Here is a 19,304-nt window from a genome sequence, read left to right on the forward strand (position 1 = left end):
TTTGAAATGAGGCACGTGTTGACATAAAAAATCGGCCTGCGCTACAAATAGCTAAAAGCCCATGGGAACAAGTTGAGTATTTTACTATGGTTGTTGTCAGTAGATGTGTTTTGATAGCTAACCCTGATAAGCCACCCATACTTCAGTAAACACATTATGCTAAAATTGTTCGGACTTGGGCATTCCCCAAATTGTCAGGAAGTGTCCTCTTTGTTGTTCTTGATCGAAATAAAAAAAAGTACGAGTCCTATGCTATTATGTCTTAAAAGAAGGTTGGAGTTTCAAATTGGCTTTATCATAAATTATGTTGGTTTAGCGGACCGTTTGATTTTATTGCATAAACATACATCAAGTTTGAGAGGGTGAAGGAAATTTGATTCAAATAGAAGTTTTCTAATTTGAGTAAATTTTTTAGTTTGAATTGTTCCTATTTGGGATCATTTATATTCAATATAAGAAGTGGTCTTCCTTGTGAATAGTATCTAAAAGTGTGCTTCTTTGTGAATTCTACTCCGAAACAATCCAAGATTGTTGAAGCCAACAAATCTTGTGTTAAGATTTGTGGATTTCTTTGTATGATTAAAAGATTATTTTATGAGAAATTGTGGAGGCCTAAACATTTTGTGAGGTGTTTGGTATAATTGAGAGCTAGGAAACGCTTAGAGTATTTGAGTCACTCGAGTGTGCTCGTAACATCTGTTTTATTACTTGATCTATAGTGAAATCTTGTGCTGCTCTCCCGATGGAGTAGAGCTCATCGATCGGAGTACATAAATCAGGTGTTCGATTTATTTCTTTGTTTGTTTTCTTTTGTTCACAACAATTGGTATCAGAGTCAAGCATGGTTAAGTTGAAGTAAATGGTTGGTGACATAAGAAGGAAAAATGAATATTTTCCGGATTGATGGGAAGGATTCTTTCTTTTTGAAGAAGTAGATTGATAATCATTTGTACCAGAAGAATCTGCACTTATTCCTACTTGGGGAGACATCAGATTCGACAAAAGAAGGTGATTTATGTTTGTTGAATAAATATGTGTTGTGTGTTATTTGATTAACATTGGTTGGTATCGCTGCATCCGACATCCTGAAAAAGAAGACCACTGCGAAACTGATATATGCCTTGTCGAACATGTGCAAGAAACCCTCTACGATCGAGAAAGTTTATATTTGTTCCACTTGAAGATGTGAGAAGGTACATTGGTTTAGGAGCATATCAATGAGTTCAATGTAGTCAATTGAGTTTGATTAAGACTAACTTTAAAGATAAGTGCATGCCACTGTTGCTAATAATTTCTCAATGTCAAGAAGCTTGACGTTTGATGAAATTTGCATTATTTATGAGTAAAGATAGATGTAGAAAATAATATGACGAACATGTGCACGCTGTTTTGGTAGGTGAAGGTAGAGGAAGAATTGATACTTGTGGTAGCATGAAAAGTGTGAACTTGAGCAAAAATAATTAGTCTAGAACTGGTGGGGTTAAAATCAAAATACTTTTTCTTAGTAGGTGTGATCTGTTTTAGAGTTGTGGCAAGAAGGACCATTTTAGAATGGATTGCCTTAAGCTAAAGAATGAGAATAATAAGGGAATTAGAGTTGAGCACCTGTCTTTGGAGCAAGATTTTTTTTTGGCTTTCTTGCTGGAACTAGGTTTAGATGGAAAAAGAGTGTATTGTGTCGAGGGACACTTGCCAAGGTTTGCCGGGCAATAATGGCAAGCAAACCGTGGGACGTAGTTTTAGAAACTAGGTGAGAGACTACGCAAACGGTTGTCGCCTTATCTTAGCATTAAATGCTTGAAAATAATATTGATCTTATCCTATCATTAAATGCTTAAAAACGACATTGATCTTATCCTATCATTAAATACTTGAAAATGACACTGATCCTATTTTTTAGAAAATTGACTTACCATTGACTTAATATCGGTTCAAGAACTATTTCTTCATATTATATTTTCTAATAAAATTTTTTGGAAATCTTCCCAAAGAAGTTAAGTAATAGCTTTTTTGAGAATTTTTTAAATAACTTTCTTGAGAAGTTACGGAGTAACCACTTATAAAATTTTTGCATTGGTGTGAATTCGGTCTTAAATTATTTGTATTTATGCAAATTGAGTCATCCGGTCGATTTTGGCCTAGAATTACTAAAGTGGACTTCGATTGTCCTACATGGCATGGCTGACATTGACTTGGACATTTTTTAATAATATTATAATATTTTAAATAATTTTTTAAGCATTTTTTGGTTTTTTTGAAATTATTTTTAAAAATTATTTAAAATATCAAAAAAATATTTTAAAAATGTTCACGTCGGCGCCAGCTGTGCCATGTAGGACAATCGACGTCTACGTCAACAATTCTTGGCTAAAATCCATCGGACTAACTCAATTTGCATAAATACAAATAATTTAGGACTGAATTGGCATCAATACAAAAGGTTTAGGACTGAATTGACACTAATGCAATAGGTTTATGACTTTTTTGACACTTTTGCCCGCAAATAATTGCTGCATAAAGGGTGAATAGCTTGCAATCCAATCCCATTCTTTGTGCTATTTTTCTTGAATGAAGAAAGTAGTTCACCATTTCGGGGACCTAAAGTTTCAAGAAGACTAGATAATATCCCAAGGGTTATGTCTCCAGAAAATTTGATGTGGTCACATCATCAACCTTTTACTTAAAATAGTTTTGTCAATCACCGGTCGAAATCACAGTGCACCGGTTGTAAAAGAAAAGCAAAAGTAGTGCATTTGGTAATAAAAGTCAAAATTCAGTAACTTGAACATGAAGTCAGCTAAAAACTCAGTGATCATGAATCAAAGTTACCAATTTCAAAGGCATGTTACTAGTCTATCCGGTATTTATTTCCTTTCCCCTTTTTTTTGGAAAAAAAAAATTCTAGATTTACCCTTGTACACAATGCATAATTCCCTCCTCTCCTCTCTCTCAAGTGCGTTTCGAGTCGTGGGCAAGAAAAAGGCGAGTGTAGGGACCTTCCATTGCATTATTGCCAGTTATTGGAGGCGAGAGGAGAAACTTTGGTTCATTTCATTAGATTAAGTCAATTAAATGACGACATAAATTGGTTGCACATGGTCTATTTGTCAAAGAACTGTGAAAGAAAATTAATAATGCATGACTTTAGGTTCATTGACCAAATATACATTTAAATTCCAACTCTAACGATGCATGCGGAAGTAGACCGTTTCTCCAATTTAGGGATTTATCAACTTTAAACTTTGGTTCTTTGATCGTCAAGTCCCTATATCCTAAAATGTACTTATTTTTTGGTGCTCTTATAAATTTAGGTAAAAAATTAAGTAAGAGTATTATAAACCTATAAACTACATCTTATTTGAATCCGCCAAAGACGTCCTGGGGCACAATTCAACGACGGCCATCCCACCCACCCCTTTTCCATTTAGAACACATGAGGAGAAAAAAGGATAAACCAATGTGATCATGACATTATAGGTGCTTGCGATGGGACAGATGCGACTTCCCTTTTTACAATTTTTTTTTTTTATAAAAGAGAACAAATATTTCCTTTGTTTATACGAATTTGACACAAGATGAGGGAAATCGCTATTTCAATTTCGAATAAAAAAATATTTAGAATATTCTATAATAAAAAAGAGTTCCGTCATATATATAGTTATCGCGAAGCAATAATCCAGTTCTCACATCCAAGCATGAATAACTTCATTTAAGAGAATATTTTGGTGTAGAAAGTCTCAAATTTAGGATATTCTTAGATCAATTAAATTTTCTCATACAGAAGGACTATTTGGATTTATTTTATGTCTCTGGATTTTTTTTTTTGGGATATTGTATTGTATGTATTTTGAAATTTTCTCGGTAATATAAAATATTCGAAACATTCCAAAATGTGCTAATATTTACCTTTAAATTCACGTAGTTTTGTGAGTTTTTAGAATTTAAGTGAAGTTTTGAATTTTGAAGAGCAAGTAAAAAAGTTACTTCCTATAAGCTATAACAAACAGCCTCGAACTCTTCTCTATCAAGTTTCAATTTCATTTGGTTAAGTTCCGTACATTTTGATGATGGGAATAAGACAAAGAGGGAGGACGATTTAGACAGCTCGATAGGAGGGGATTTTGTTCAATGTAGAAATTCTCATTCCCATATCGAAATGGTTCCAAGACAAGCCTTTATATAGGCATAATACAATGACTCTTCAATTACACGACTCATAAATAAAGAACAACTAAATGTATTAATCAAAACATTGTAACTCTAAAAGACACTTGGAAAGACTACAAAGCATTAAAGACAATTCTTGATTCATGTACTAGCACGTGCATGCCTCTTGGGAGTCTAATGGACTCATCGAAACCTTGGCAATACTTAATGAATTTGGTTTAATTTCCAACAAAACTCCCCCTTAAACCAAATTCTCTTCCATCAATCATTCCAAGCAGACTCTTGAATTTTCGAAACACATCGACTTTCAAAAGTTTAGTAAAAATGTCTGCAACTTGATCTCCGGTCTTTACATACGACACTTCGATTTCTTCCTCTGTCACCTATTCTCAAATGAAGTGATATCAGACATCAATATGTTTGCTTCATTCATGCAAAACTACATTCTTCGCCAAAGCAATGGCTGAAACATTATTGACATTAATCTCTGTTGCGTTCTTTTGCTCCAAACAAATTTCTTTGAGAAGTTTTCTCAACCATATCGCATGACATATGCATGAAGATGCTGCAACACATTCGGCTTCACATGTCGAAAGTGTAACACTGGATTGCTTCTTCGATGACTATGTGAAAGCAGTATCACATAAGAAAAATACGAAGCTTGAAGTACTTTTTCGGTCATCGATATCTCCACCATAGTCACTATCTGAAAAATCTCTAAGTCGAAAATTTTGAGATGGATAATAACGTAAGCTGTGAGAAACAGTACCTTTGACATATCGAACTATCCTCTTTGCAGCTTTAAGATGAGAGGATTTCGGTTTCTCCATATATCGACTCACGATTCCGACACTACACCGGATGTCCGGCCTTGTACGTGTCAAATATCTCGAGCTCCCAATCAAGCTCCTATAATATGTCGAATCAACATCGACACCTTCATCGAACTTTGAAAGTTTGGCTCCGCATTCCATTGGTGTATTTACCAATATACGGTTCTTCATGTCAAACTTTTCAAGTATGTTTTCTGCATAGCCTTTTTGGGGAATAAAAATCCCATCACCACTTTGCTTTACTTCGATACCGAGAAAATAATTCATGAGACCATTATCCGTCATTTCAAATTCTTTCACCAAAGATGCCTTAAAAGCATCAATCATTGCTGCATTATTTCCTGTAAAAATAAGGTCATCCACATATAGACAAGCCAATAGAACATCACCTTTTTCATGCTTGAAATAGAGTGCATGTTCATATGGACATTGAGAAAATCCATTTGCCTTAAAATAAGTATCAATTCTGGAATTCCATGCTCTCGGTGCTTGTTTAAGCCCATACAGAGCTTTCTTCAATCTCAGCACTTTGTCTTCATGACCTTTCACAAGAAACCCTTCGGGTTGTTCAACATAAATTTCTTCTTCAAGGATGCCATTTAAAAATGCTGATTTGACATCCATTTGATGAATTTTCCATGCATTCTGAGCTGCAACATAAATGATTAATCTAATTGTTTCCATGCGAATGACAGGGAAAAATACCTCGTCATAATCAATTCCAGCCTTTTGCTTGTACCCTTTTGCGACGAGCCTGGCCTTATAACGAGTGACTTCTCCTTTCTCGTTCTTTTTCGCCTTATAGACCCATTTGACACCAATTGCTTTCTTGTCCTTCGGAAGATCCGCAAGTTGCCATGTTTGATTTTTGTCAATAGCTTCGATTTCTTCATTCATGGATTTCCTCCATTTTTCTTCTTTTACAGCATCATCATACACAATTGGCTCACAATCTGCAAGAAGGCGGACAAGGTGAAGTTCATTGGTAACTTCATAAAGCTCGGACAATCTTCTCGATCTTTGTGCTATTGGTTCGTCGACACCGTTTGAAGAAGTTGGTGTTGATGAACTCGGACTTGAAAATGATGTTGGAGAGGAAGGTGAAGGTTGATCCTTCAACTTCATTTGACTGGAATCACCATGAACATTCACTTGATCTTTTGGATTGTCCTCCCACAAAGCATCTTCATCGAACTTTACATCTCTGCTTATGTACACTTTTAAAGTGTTAGGATCAAATAATTTATAAGCTTTCGATGAAGAGTCATACCCGATAAAAATGAGCTTTTTGTTCCTATCTTCCCACTTCGATCTTTTCCGATCCGGAACATGGGCATATGCAATGCTCCCAAAAATTCTCAAATGTGAAACACTAGGTGTTCTCCCAGTCCATGCTTCTTGTGGAGTCACACCTTCAAGTCCATTTGTCGGACATCTATTTTGAAGATAGATTGCACACATAACAGCCTCACCCCAAAGTTCTTTGGGTAGATTTTTGCATTTCAACATGCTTCGAACCATGTCGAGAATGGTTTTATTTTTCCGTTCCGCTACGCCATTTTGTTGAGGAGAATAAGGAGCCGTCGGGAAACACCGAATACCATAATCTTCACAAAATTTGTTGAATGCTACAGAAATAAATTCTCCTGCACGATCGGTTCTCAAGGCTTTAATGAAATAGCCACTCTCTTTTTCAACTAATTTCTTGAATTGTTTGAAAGTTTCAAACACTTCCGATTTTTCTGTCAAAAAATACACCCAAGTTTTTCGAGTAAAGTCATCAATAAATGTAACAAAATATCGATGATTACCGCATGACTAGGGCGTGATTGGACCGCACACATCCGAATGGATCAATTCCAGCGGCTTCTTTGCTCGAAAAATTGCTTCTTTTGGAAAGCTGGTTCCGGAATGCTTGCCAATGACACACCCTTCACATATTTGATCGGGATGATCAATATGTGGTAAGCCATAAACCATCTTCTTACGAGAAAGCATATTGAATCCACCAAAATTGAGATGGCCGAACCTATTATGCCACAACCATGAAGGATCATCCACACATGATTTTAAGCAACGAGCCATTTCATATTTTATATTGAGAGTGAACATCCTGTTCTTCGACATCTTCACGGATGCAATCAACTTATTATTTTGATCTCTTAGCACAAGGCTAAGATCTTTCATGCGCCTAGAATATCCTTTCTCCAGAAGCTGTCCCAAACTCAAGATATTGCTTGACATTTTTGGAACATAATAAACGTTGGAAATCAACTCAAGTGCACCATTCTTCAAACGAATCCGGATTGTACCTTTGCCTTCGACAAGAATTTGGGAATTATCACCAAATGAGACTTTCCCTTTGATTGTCTCATCTAACTCGGCAAACATCTCCTTCCTTCCGCACATATGGTTGCTTGCTCCAGTGTCCAAGTACCACGTATCACTCTTTTCTCCTCCGTCTTCCGTGAATGCCAATAAAAGAACGTTATCGGCATCATTCACCAAGTTTGCCTTTTCATTTGCTCCACTACTTTCTTTATGCCAACAGTCGGAAGCATAATGACCCAGTTTATTGCAATGATAACAATGAATTTTAGATTTATCATACCATTGACCTCTCGAATTTCTCCCTCTTCCACGAACAAAACTTTGATTCTGGTAGCCACCTTCTTTGCGAGCAAATTCCCCTCTGCTTCGTCCACGACCTCTTCCATGAAAGTAACCACGACCTCGACCTCGACCTCGACCTCGATCTTGATTAGTGCTTCGAACTTGCACAGGTTCTCGTCTTTGTTCCTTCTCATCTCGGATCGACAACAGAGTTTGGAGTACTTCCTCCACCGGTTCATGCTTATTTCTTCTGAGTCTTTCTTCATGGGCTTGTAATGAACCCATAAGTTCATCGATCATCATGGTATCAAGGTCTTTGGATTCCTCGATTGCAACTGCAATGTGGTTGAACTTTTTGTCTAACGATCGAAGAATCTTCTCGACGACTCGAACATCAAGAACTTCCTCACCATTTCTTTTCATCCGGTTCACAATCGCTAAAACTCTTGTGAAATAATCAGAAATCGACTTAGATTCTTTCATACAAATTTCCTCGAACTCGCCTCTTAGAGTTTGAAGGCGAATCTTTTGAACTTTTTGTACTCCTTGGTGTGTGTTGCGAAGTATCTCCCATGCCTCCTTTGAAGTAGAAATGTTCGACACTTTCTCGAACATCGAATCATCTAAGCATTGATAGATGATTGATAGGGCATGCTGATCTTTTAATCGAATCTTCTCCAAGGCATTCCTTTGATTTTGATTCATGGTAACTTCATCATTTGGCTCATCATATCCGTTGTTGACAACTTCCCAAACACTATAGGCACCAAGTAGAGCTTTCATTCTCGAAGCCCAGTTACCATAGTTTTCCTTGGTAAGGCAAGGATATTGAAGAGGAAACAAATTACTTGTTGAGGCCATGATTATGAACCAAAAAGCTCTGATACCAATTTGATGGGAATAAGACAAAGAGGGAGGACAATTTAGACAGCTCGATAGGAGGGGATTTTGTTCAATGTAGAAATTCTCATTCCCATACCGAAATGGTTACAAGACAAGCCTTTATATAGGCATAATACAATGACTCTTCAATTACACGACTTATAAATAAAGAACAACTAAATGCATTAATCAAAACATTGTAACTCTAAAAGACACTTGGAAAGACTACAAAGCATTAAAGACAATTCTTGATTCATATACTAGCGCGTGCATGCCTCTTGGGAGTCTAATGGACCCATCGAAACCTTGGCAATACTTAATGAATTTAGTTTAATTTCCAACATTTGAACCCTTGTTTCCCCATTAAATTGAAGGGAAAAAAAGAGCATGTTACCTTGTTTTTAAATACTAATATGGAAGAGAAATGATATTTGCTGTGATATGTGTTAGGAAGCAAGCCAACCGAGAACGACCACAATAACAAAATCCAAAGTAGTAAGAGACGATTCAAAGAGAGTAATTACATCAAGATTTACGTGGAAAATTCTTTCTATGTAAAAGGAAAAAATCGGTGAATTAACGGAAGTCTCTAATCAACTTCAAGCAAGAGTATAAGAACAGAGCCGAATGATTTGGGAATGGCAAACGGCATCGACCGGCAGCTCGAAATCAATTGAAAAAACCTATAGTGTGAGAGAAATCGACGAGAGAAGCTCGTATGAATCTAGTCTCGAAGGTTTTTGGTGATCTCCGTACTCGGGCGTGTGCTCTGTTTCAGCTGCGAATGGGACCGAGTGGCTGGGATGGCCGATGGCGATCGGAGGCGGTGCACAGTGGATTGGCGGTAATCGAGAGGGAATCCAAAGCAAAAATGTCCTTCCTATATGGCTTCGCTTCCGTCCTCCTTCACGCGCGCGCCTCGGCTTTAGAGAAGAAGAGATGAAGGAAAGAGACGGGGCTTTTCTTTTTCCATGAGCTCCTCTAACGTGCCCTCCATTAACTGCATAGGCCCGAACCTAAGGGCTTTCCTCTTCTCTTTTTGCCCTTTCTTATTATTTTTTTTTATTAACTATAATAAATTTTTCCCGTCTTTTTCAGTATCATAATTTATTAGTTTATTTTGGCAAAAATATATGCTTAATTTTCCTGGCAAAAATTCATGTGTCAACATTGTTCTTTCAAACAAATAAAGGTAAAAGAGAATGAGGAAAGACCAGAACTATTCATTTCTAAAATAGAAAATAAGACAATTTTTAAATTCAAGTTAACAAATTGCACAATAAGAGGGATATTATTAGCTCCATCTTTTCTTCTTTCCAGTACAAACTAAATAGATAAAAATTTACATTACTAATACCATCGCATAAGTATCGCACTGCATGGACAACTCTTTATTCTTCAGTGCCTTCTCGATCTGTTCCATCCTTTTGCCATTCTCTTTGAGTAGCATGAGAACCACTTACTTTCCTCATCAATGATCAAGTTCCCTAGCATAACGCCGATCAAAAACCCAACTCCAGCACCAATTAGCACAAATGTCCAATCCAAGTTAAATGGAGACTCTTCGCCGACTTCTTCCTGGCGAGATGATGGGAATGGTAAGTTATCCCCAGCTGTGGTGCATTTTTTTGGCAGAGGACTTCCGTATGACCCCCATTCATGGCAAATGAATCGATTGCGAATGTGTTGAACTGGCTCCCTTGTGGAATTGGTCCTAACAGTTGATTATGAGAGACATTGAAAGATGAAAGAAATGTAAGTTGGGCTAGTTGTTGAGGGATCTTTCCTGAGGGCTTATTTCGAGAAAGATCTAGAGATTCCAATGACGTCAAGTATGCTAAGGAAACCACGATGGAACCAGTGAGAATGTTGTTCAAAACGTTAAGCAGGAGAAGTGACGTCAAATCTCCAATGACGTTGGGTATGCACCCTTCAAATTTGTTTTTGGAGAGGTCAATTACCATAAGGGCATATGGAACCTTCGGGTATTCCCTTTCTATGCCTTTGTTCATCAATTTCATTGCATAATCGAAATACCCTTCAAGTGAATACAAGGACCAAGGGATGTTTGCTGAAGTATTCAAATATTCCAACTGATCTTGAGCAGCAACTACTTTCATGGCATGGAAACTCTGCAACAACTTGGAAGGAAGTTCACCATTGAAACTATTGTCGGAAAGGTCCATGACATGCAAGTTGCTAAAATTGAACTGGCTTTGAGGTGGTTTTATTGGACCATGGAAGTTATTAGATTTCAAGATAATAACTTTCAGGTTGGTCAACTCTGATAGCCATGAAGGGAAACCATCGAGAATTTGATTGTGACCAAGATTCAAATACTCCAGCATTGTACAATTCGCCAAAGATCTTGAGACAGGCCCTTGCAATCGATTCTTTGCGAGCTCAATAACATTCAACGCACAACCATTTGGGTAAGCCTGAGGAATGCTACCCTCAAGTTTATTTTTTCCAAGATTCAAAACTGCCAAAGAATGAATGTTTTGAGACATGAAGGAATTGTGCCATTCAAACTATTGTTGGACAAGTCAAGAGTGACAAGGGACTTGGCTCTACAAATAGATTGCATATCTTCGAAGAGGATGTTTTTGGAGATATTGTAATGAGACACTCATGGAGGTGGAGTAGGGAGTTCCGTTTTGAGCAAGTTAGAACTAATGTCAAGATAGGTAAAGTTAGGTAGCAGTAGATTGATGCGGTTGTCCACAAAGCCAGTTAGAAAATTGTGAGAAAGATCCAGAAGCTCCAAGGATTCTTTGCTACCATTCCCCATCCATGTAGGAATACTCCCTCCGATTTTATTGTGTGAAAGATCTAACCACCCTAATCCGCTTAGGTGGCCTAAAAGCTTGGGGAACTCATGTAAGTTGCATGATTCTAAACTTAAATAAGAAAGTTTTGGAAGCGTGGTATTCATCTCGGTCCTGCTAACAAAAGATATGTTGTTGAAGTCCAAATATAAATATTCCAAGTTCTAGAGTCATTGCAAATCCACGGTGCCACTCAAATTATTCCCGAAAAGATCCAGAAGTTCAAGATCCTTGACTTCCCATAATGAGTTTGGGATTTCACCTTGCAAATTGTTGAATGAAAGGGCGAGCCAAACCAACCGCGTCAAGTTCCAGAATGAAGATGGAATTGGACCGCTTAGATGAGCATCCGTCAAATGTAAAAAATCATGGACAGTTAGTTTGGTGATCGATTGAGTCTCTGACATTTCTTTTGCTTTTTCTTTTTTGTTCGGTTAAGGAATCTTGATACTTGTTGAAATATTACCTGAAAGGTCCAACTCGGTTAGTTTTGCCAAGTTGGCAAGCCAATGCCAAATACCATCGCTGAAATTAGTAGAATAGAGATATAGATATGACAACCGGGTAAGATTAGCGAAGGAAGCGGGGATTTGACCGTGGAATTTATTTGCTGATATATCCAGATAAGCGAGCTCGGAAAGATTACCCAGTGAAGTGGGAAGTGAACCCGAGAAACCACAATCCCAAATTGACATTTCATTCAAGAAAATAAGATTTCCGATCGAAACAGGCATTTCCCCCAAAAAAAATCGTTTTCGAAAGAGAATGATTTGAGGCGATTACTCTAATGTAGTTGGGGAATAAAACCAGAGAGGTTGTAATTACCGCCAAAATCGAGGACTTCCATATTTGGTAATTGAAAGATGCTCACTGGAAATTCTCCATACAATAGACAATATGCAAGTTTAAGCGACTTCAAAGAGGACAAGTTTGCAAGTACATGAGGGAATGGTGATGACATGCTTACGGAAGAGAGATCAAGTTCTCTAAGCATAGTTAAGTTACGGACAAAATTGCCTAGGTTGGGCATCTCAAGATCCCTCTCCCATGACAAATCAAGAGAAACTAATCTTGAGAGCCGTGAGATATCCGATGAGACTTTCCCTGAAAATTCGGAATAAGAGTGTAAGTTGGAAAGATTGCCAAAGCCATATGGGATTGAGGAAGCGTTGAAGTCGTTGAAAGCAAGATTGAGTGATTCCAAATGAAATAGGCGAAAGAGGCTAGTGTTGGAAGTTATGGTACCAAAGAGACAGCTGCCATTGAGGTCGAGGCCTGTCACATGACCGGTGGCCTCATCGCACTTTACGCCGTCCCATGAGCAGCAATCTCCATGTCCATCTAGTGACCATGATCCAACCTTTGGATAATCACAACGCCACCCTGTTCTGTTGATTCTGAAACTTTGCTTGAATTCCATCAAGGTAGAGCTCTCATCCGGACGACATAGGGAATCAACAAGGAAGTAGGAAGCAAAATGAGGAAGACAATCTGAGTACAAAACAGGAAGAATATCGAGGGTGCCATATCTTTGTGTTTGTTTTTCTGCTTTTTGGTAGAGTTTGATTTCAGTGAAGAAGCTTTTATAGGCAGCGATAAGCAATTCCATCGTCGAACTTTGATGCTGCTTTGTCCATTCATGCACTATACACATCTGGAAAGACACTTGGGTTTGACATAAGAAAGAGTAGATCGAAGAAATGGAAAAAGCCAGTAGACTCCCGTGCTATGCGTGGCCAATGTCTTAGGATGTGGATCGATGGAAACAATCACTCTAGAAGTATACACTTAATATAAACAAGTAAAAATTAAGATAATTTGAGCGTAAATCCAAATTCAAATTTGATCCCGCCTTAGATGTTTGCAATTTCAACATATTGCCTAAACCTCTCTGCTATTTTTTAAGTAATGCTTTTTTTCTGATCGAAATTTAAGTAATGTTAAGAGTCACGAGCAGATAGGTAATTTCTTTTGTTTTTTTAAATTTCAAAAGGGGAAAAAAGGGTGAACTTGCACAAGGTACAAACCAGGTCGAATCCTCATGCATGCCGCGATTGATCTTTTATGCGCAATCATAGTGGCCCAGCAGGTCCACTAAACACCCTTAAGCAAACTTTGAGCTATGAATGAAATTTCCGTATTGTTCAAAAAAAGAGAGCCCGAGAGAACTTGAAGTTGGGAAAATATTCTTCTTCCAGCTACAGAAAATTACATGATTAGATGAATTAGTAACAAGCATAAATCTCGTAGGAACTGCAAAATCTCCAAAAAAAACAGTAAGCACATTGAAGGTAGAAACATGCCCTAAGACATGGCCTTACGTTAGGATGGCCCGGGAAAATTATCAAAAAGGTCCTAAACTTATCGTATTTTTGTCAATATAGTTCTAAACCTTTTTAATTTTATCAATCCAATCCCAAATCTTTTACATTTGTGCAAATTCAATCCTCAAAATTTTTTTTTTGCCAATTCAGTCCTAAATCTTTTAAATTTGTGCGAATTTAGTCCTTCCAACCGGTGAGGATGCTGGTCGATCTTGACGTGGATGATTTTTTTAATAATATTTTAATATTTTATAAAATTGTTTTTAAAATTTTTCTTTTTTGTCTTTTCTTCTCCTTTTGCTTTGCCATTCTTCTTCAATGAGCAGGCCGCAGGAGAAGACTAGGGCGGGCGAGCTTGCCGGCATTGGCAGTTGGACTCGTGTCGCGTGGTTGGACTCGTGAGTTTTTTTTGGTCAGGTTGGAATCGTGCTTCACGGCGTCGGGCGTTGACGCCTCATGCTTTGGGTTCAAACGGGGACGGGAGACTCATCTTTCGCCTTTTTCCTACTTTAGGATTGAGGTGCTTCGTTTGGGCATCTTTTTGGTTGACAGAACACACACAAAAAAAAAAAAAAAAAAAGAACACACACACACACACAAAATTGAGAGCCCGTGAAAAGACTTTCGCCCATTTTTTTGGTCGACGAACTGAAATTATCCTACAATTTTTAGGAGTATTCTTAATCCTCCAATCACAAAAAAAAAAAAAAGGAAAAAAAATCAAATCACCAATTCAAAGTGTTTACAAGTTTTATATACAGCCACCTCATTTTCATGTAAATAATAATAAAACATGAGTCGTTACAACCTAGGAAGCATCGACACTCTCCGAGGTCTCACGTGTCGTGTTAGACACTCTTCGACACTCCGACACTCTTTGACATGCGATCAACACGGGATCGGCACTCCAAATATGCCAACGACACGCGAATCTAGCATCCCGACACGCCATTTCGACATGTACGTGATTAATTTTAAGTATTTTCAATAGATTAGGGGTCTATATATATATACATACATACTTAGGTCATATACCTTTTGACCAAAATATATATATATATATATGCATATACCCAGCTACCCTAAATTTAATATACCCAAATAGCTCCAGATAAACATAATCGTGAATTCCTAACAGAAGGAAAAGAAGAAACTCGCTGCTGATATTTTTATATACACATGATATTTTATCATATATATAATTTACATTTAATACATAATGTGTCTCAATGTGTCGAAATTCTTTATTTTTTAAAAAATGGCGTGTCGGCATGTCGTGTTCTGTTTGGTGTCGATGTTGATGCTACTTAGGTGACAACGCATTACATATGTGCATAAATCTCTGTAGAATTATAGAAGTGAACACGTTGCAGCAAGAATGCGGCACTACGACTAGAAGTAGCCAATAATGTTTACCCATTCACACATTGAAATGGATGTTATCTCTCTCATTCAAGCAAAATCATAAAAAACCGAAGACCCGCCAAAGACATTTCTCATAAAACTACAAAATGAAAATGAGAGAGAGCGAGAGAGAGGATTTATGGATGGAAATCCAAATTAATACAAATCTTTTAATGTTTCCACTGTCCCCTCAACCTAGTTACGGCATAAACAATTCACCTACATTTTAACCGAAACCGGTTATGGTTGACAAAGGGGTTACGTAAACCTCATTTAGCTATAGGTTTCTAAGGTTTAGGTAAAATCGGCAAACTCTCATGGTTTTTATTAGGAAAAAGTACCAAAAAGGTCCTAAATTTATTACACTTACGTCGAATGCAGTCCTAAATCTTCCAATTGTATACGTTGGCATTAGCCATGCCACACAAAACGGCCAAAGCTTATGTTAGCGATTTCCGGCAAAATTGACAAAAGGCGAAAATGTTTTTAGGACTTAATTGGCATAGTTGAAAGATTGAGTACTGAAATTGAATACTGAAGTGACACAAGTACAATAAGCTTTTAGGACTTTTTCTTTTCCCTTTTTACCTACTTAATGCGATGTCACCTTCAGGATGCATGATCTTAAACAAGCAGGATTGTACTAGCATTCAATTTGAACAAGAGTTGGATTACACAGGGTTTTGTACCGGCATTCTTGCTTGGCGACTGGCCGCGCCATTGACAAAAAGAAGAGACAAGCGTGCACTCGTGAGGCATGTTGTTATCGCGTCATTGCATTGACCCGCAAAAAAGGGTCATGCAGATCACGTAACGTTTACGTCTTGTGCTTGTGTTCAAACGGGGCAAAGACTCCTCTTTCGGGCTTTTTCCTACTTTAGGATTGGGATGCTTCGTTTTGGACAGAGACAAGGATGAGAAAGTAAAGCTCCAACTATGGTGTTTCATGAGCAACCGAGCATACGTGATCACGTGCCGACGATGCTTGCTTGCTACGACAGATTCATTTGACTGAGAGGAAATTTCAAATAAAAGCATGAAATAGAACCGCTTTCTCAATAGAAGATCCAAAAATTTTGTCTCCAATATTGGTATAAATTGGCCAACTTTTTTAGTCTTGTCTCGTAAAAGAGAGTCCATAAGGTCCATTCTGGACCCCTTTTTGAGAAGATGGCCTCGATCTCACAGTAGAAGCTCCGGCAGAGAGTGAACACAACAGAGTAGATTCAAAAGATTAGTGGTACTAGAGAGACAATTTCTATCGAGGTCTATGCCAACGACATGACACGCTGAATTTTTCGACACGCTCCATACCCTCCCATGAGCACTAAATGCAACGAGAATATGTTCGGTTGATCTCGAGACTCCTCTTTAATCATATCGAAGCCGAGCTCTTGTTAGAGACACATTGGATTAGCAAAGCGTGTACGGAACGCCGAGATAAAATATAGGGATGAAAAATGCACACTAAGGACGTCACATGACGTCCAATTTTTGTGGATAAGAATTCTGGGGCTAAAGAGGCAAGATGTCTCGGTTCTTTGGGCTCATTGTTTTTCTCATGGATGACTCATCATCTTCACATAAGTAGGGCCATCGTCATATATAGTTTTCCTTTGGATGACCTATCTCGAATTAGATCAAAGGGAAAATTTAATTTCCACATGAAATCTGACTCGAGATCTAACTTGATACAATACAAACAAGTTAAAAGTTCGAACTCTTCTCTCTCTCTCTCTCTCTCTCTCTCTCTCTCTCTCTCTCTCTCTCTCTCTCTCTCTTTTAAGTTTTTAGGTATTTTTTAAATTTCATTTAAAATTTTTAAAAAGTTTAGCTTGTTTTGTAAAAAGTCAATCCACGTGGACTTATTTTTTAAAAAAAATTTGACACGTGGTCTTATTTTTTTTTTAAATATTGCCACATGGACTGACTTTAAAAAAAAATTCCACGTCATACTTAAAAAATGAATAAAAATAGCACGTGGACTTTTTGGCCAGAATCTCTCACCACTGGCACTTAAGTGATTATTTTTTCTCCGATTTGACACTTATGTGAGCCGGCGAAAAATTTTGGCACTAAAATATGTGCCCTACATAAACTTTGGCAATTAGATGTCCTTCTACCCTTTTTGTTTTTCAAGTAAGATTAAAAGTTATTAACAAGTAGGCATTACTTTTTCAAAAGAAAAAAAAGTGGTCACACATCCACAAGGGACAATTTAGGTCGCATTTTTCATGCATGCCGTGATTAATGGTTCATGTGCTGTCATAATTGCATAGTTGATCCTCTTAAATGGCATCTCATACTTTTTCCACGAAAGGACCAAGAGCCTTTTGCCCATCTTTCACGCTGTCGAACAGGAGTCATTCTCCATTCCTAGGAGTATTCTTAATCCTCGAATCACGAAAACAAAAGATGGTCATCATCCATTGAGAATATTTTCAGATTTCCTACATCATTACTTCTTTTATATAAAAATAGTCATACAATGTACGCAATTACAATAAATTACAAACAAGTATAAATCCTTCCGTACCTATAGAAGTCCCCACCAAAAAAATAATAATAAAATCTGACGCTAGGTGAACACGACAGAATAGATTCAAATGAATAGTGGTACTCGAGAGACAACTTCTCCTCAGGTTTAGGCCAAGAACATGACCGTTGAATTCGTCACACTCCATAACCTCCCACGAGCATTAATCCTTATTTCTAGCTAGTTACAACCATGGTTCGAGTGTAGGACAAACGCAACGAGAATATGCGTCCGTCGACTCTCAAATTCCGCTTAAACCATATATTGGCCGAGCTCTCGTTAGCACGACACATTGGATTAGCAAAGCATCTGCGAAACGAAAATGTGAAAAATGATCCAAGCATAAAGCATTTACGGTAAGGACGGTGATATGATACTGTCTTCTTCTTCTTCTTTTTTCAAATTTTTGTGTTTGTTATTAGAGCACGTTTGTCATAGAAGAGCCAGAGGAGATTGTACTGCCAGAGCTTTTATGGATATAGCAATTTTGTAGATAGCAACTCTGGGACTTCTTATTAGCCACGCCATAATTTTATATGAAAGGACACAAGGGGGTGACTAAAGGGGAAAAAATGGCCGAGTCTTTTGGGCTCATTATTTTTCTCTGGATGACTTATCATCTCCACATAAGTAGGGTCGTCGTCATTCATGGCTGCCAAAATCTTGGCGTGCTTTTTATTTTTTGCACAACCTCTGAGGCCTGGTCTAAGACAGTAATAATTTATGAAATCTTTAATTCCATAGTCAATATCCTACCTCCAATCAGATCAAAGGGCGCAATTTTATTTTTTACGCGAAATCTGACTCGAGATATGGTTTAATACGAATAAGTGAAAAATTTAGACATTTTGGGTGGATATAACCGGCACATTCTATTGGTTTAGCCACTCGAATTCCTGATGAGTCATTGTTTCCGTAGGTTCTTACAAGTGGATATCCACTCGAATTACTATGTATGTATGTCTTGCCGTAAACAAATATTATATGATCCCGACGGTTCCTAATGGTATTAAGTGGCCATTTTGTTTCATATTAGTACTAAAGTGAGTGTCATACACAAATATTAACATTTAAGGTGTACTTTTACCCTTTTTTTCACATAAAGACCTAACTTGAGAGACTCACTCGAAGACTTTGTCCATATTGTAGATTGACGAATAAGAAGACTCTTGCGAAAGCAGAGTCCTCCATCAATATCTTGTCTTTGATTTTGTAAACTTTCACAAATCATTATCGTATTCCTCTTCAATTGTGTCTTTTTTCATGTTAATTTTTTCCTTTTGGTTTATGCGAAATAGCCAACTTTTCTGATCCAGTTTAATTTTTGACTTTGATCTTGTTATTTTCCTTTACCTGTGTATCCTAACTAGACTCTATTCTTGGAAAATGATGGATGGGACACGAGGAATAATTCGAAGGGAAAATTCCAAATAAGGTCCGAAGTGAAGCCCTTTTCTCAAAAAAGGTCCAAAATGAATATTATATCATATAAGTACCTGAACCTACTAGCTTAGTCTCAAAAAAGACCTGAGCAAACACATATATCTCACATGCCATTTTATTGGGGGTATTCTCGTCCAGGAACATTTTTTTTCCATTTTTTCCTTAATTTTCTAGGTTCAGTCCCTTCTTCCTCTTTATTCTTCCGGCCAACTCTCTGGTTAACTTTCTTTTTAGCTGAACATGACCATTTCTTATCAATCTCACAAGCTGATCA

At 37.5% G+C, this 19,304-nt stretch overlaps 1 protein-coding gene across 1 annotated transcript; it reads right to left on the minus strand.

Annotated features, from left to right (window-relative positions):
- Positions 1 to 10,021: 10,021 nt before the first annotated feature.
- Positions 10,022 to 11,005, minus strand: LOC115733363 (receptor-like protein 9DC3). Its single transcript, XM_030664021.2, has one exon. The coding sequence runs from the start codon at positions 11,003 to 11,005 to the stop codon at positions 10,022 to 10,024; it is 984 nt and encodes a 327-aa protein (XP_030519881.2).
- Positions 11,006 to 19,304: the final 8,299 nt, after the last annotated feature.

Source organism: Rhodamnia argentea, chromosome 3 (genome assembly GCF_020921035.1).
Source record: "Rhodamnia argentea isolate NSW1041297 chromosome 3, ASM2092103v1, whole genome shotgun sequence".
NCBI classification, from domain to species: domain Eukaryota; kingdom Viridiplantae; phylum Streptophyta; class Magnoliopsida; order Myrtales; family Myrtaceae; genus Rhodamnia; species Rhodamnia argentea.

What these genes read in the sequence shown, in the direction of transcription:
- LOC115733363 (XM_030664021.2), bottom strand. Translation starts at nt 11,005, where the DNA reads ATGTCTCAAAACATTCATTCTTTGGCAGTTTTGAATCTTGGAAAAAAT.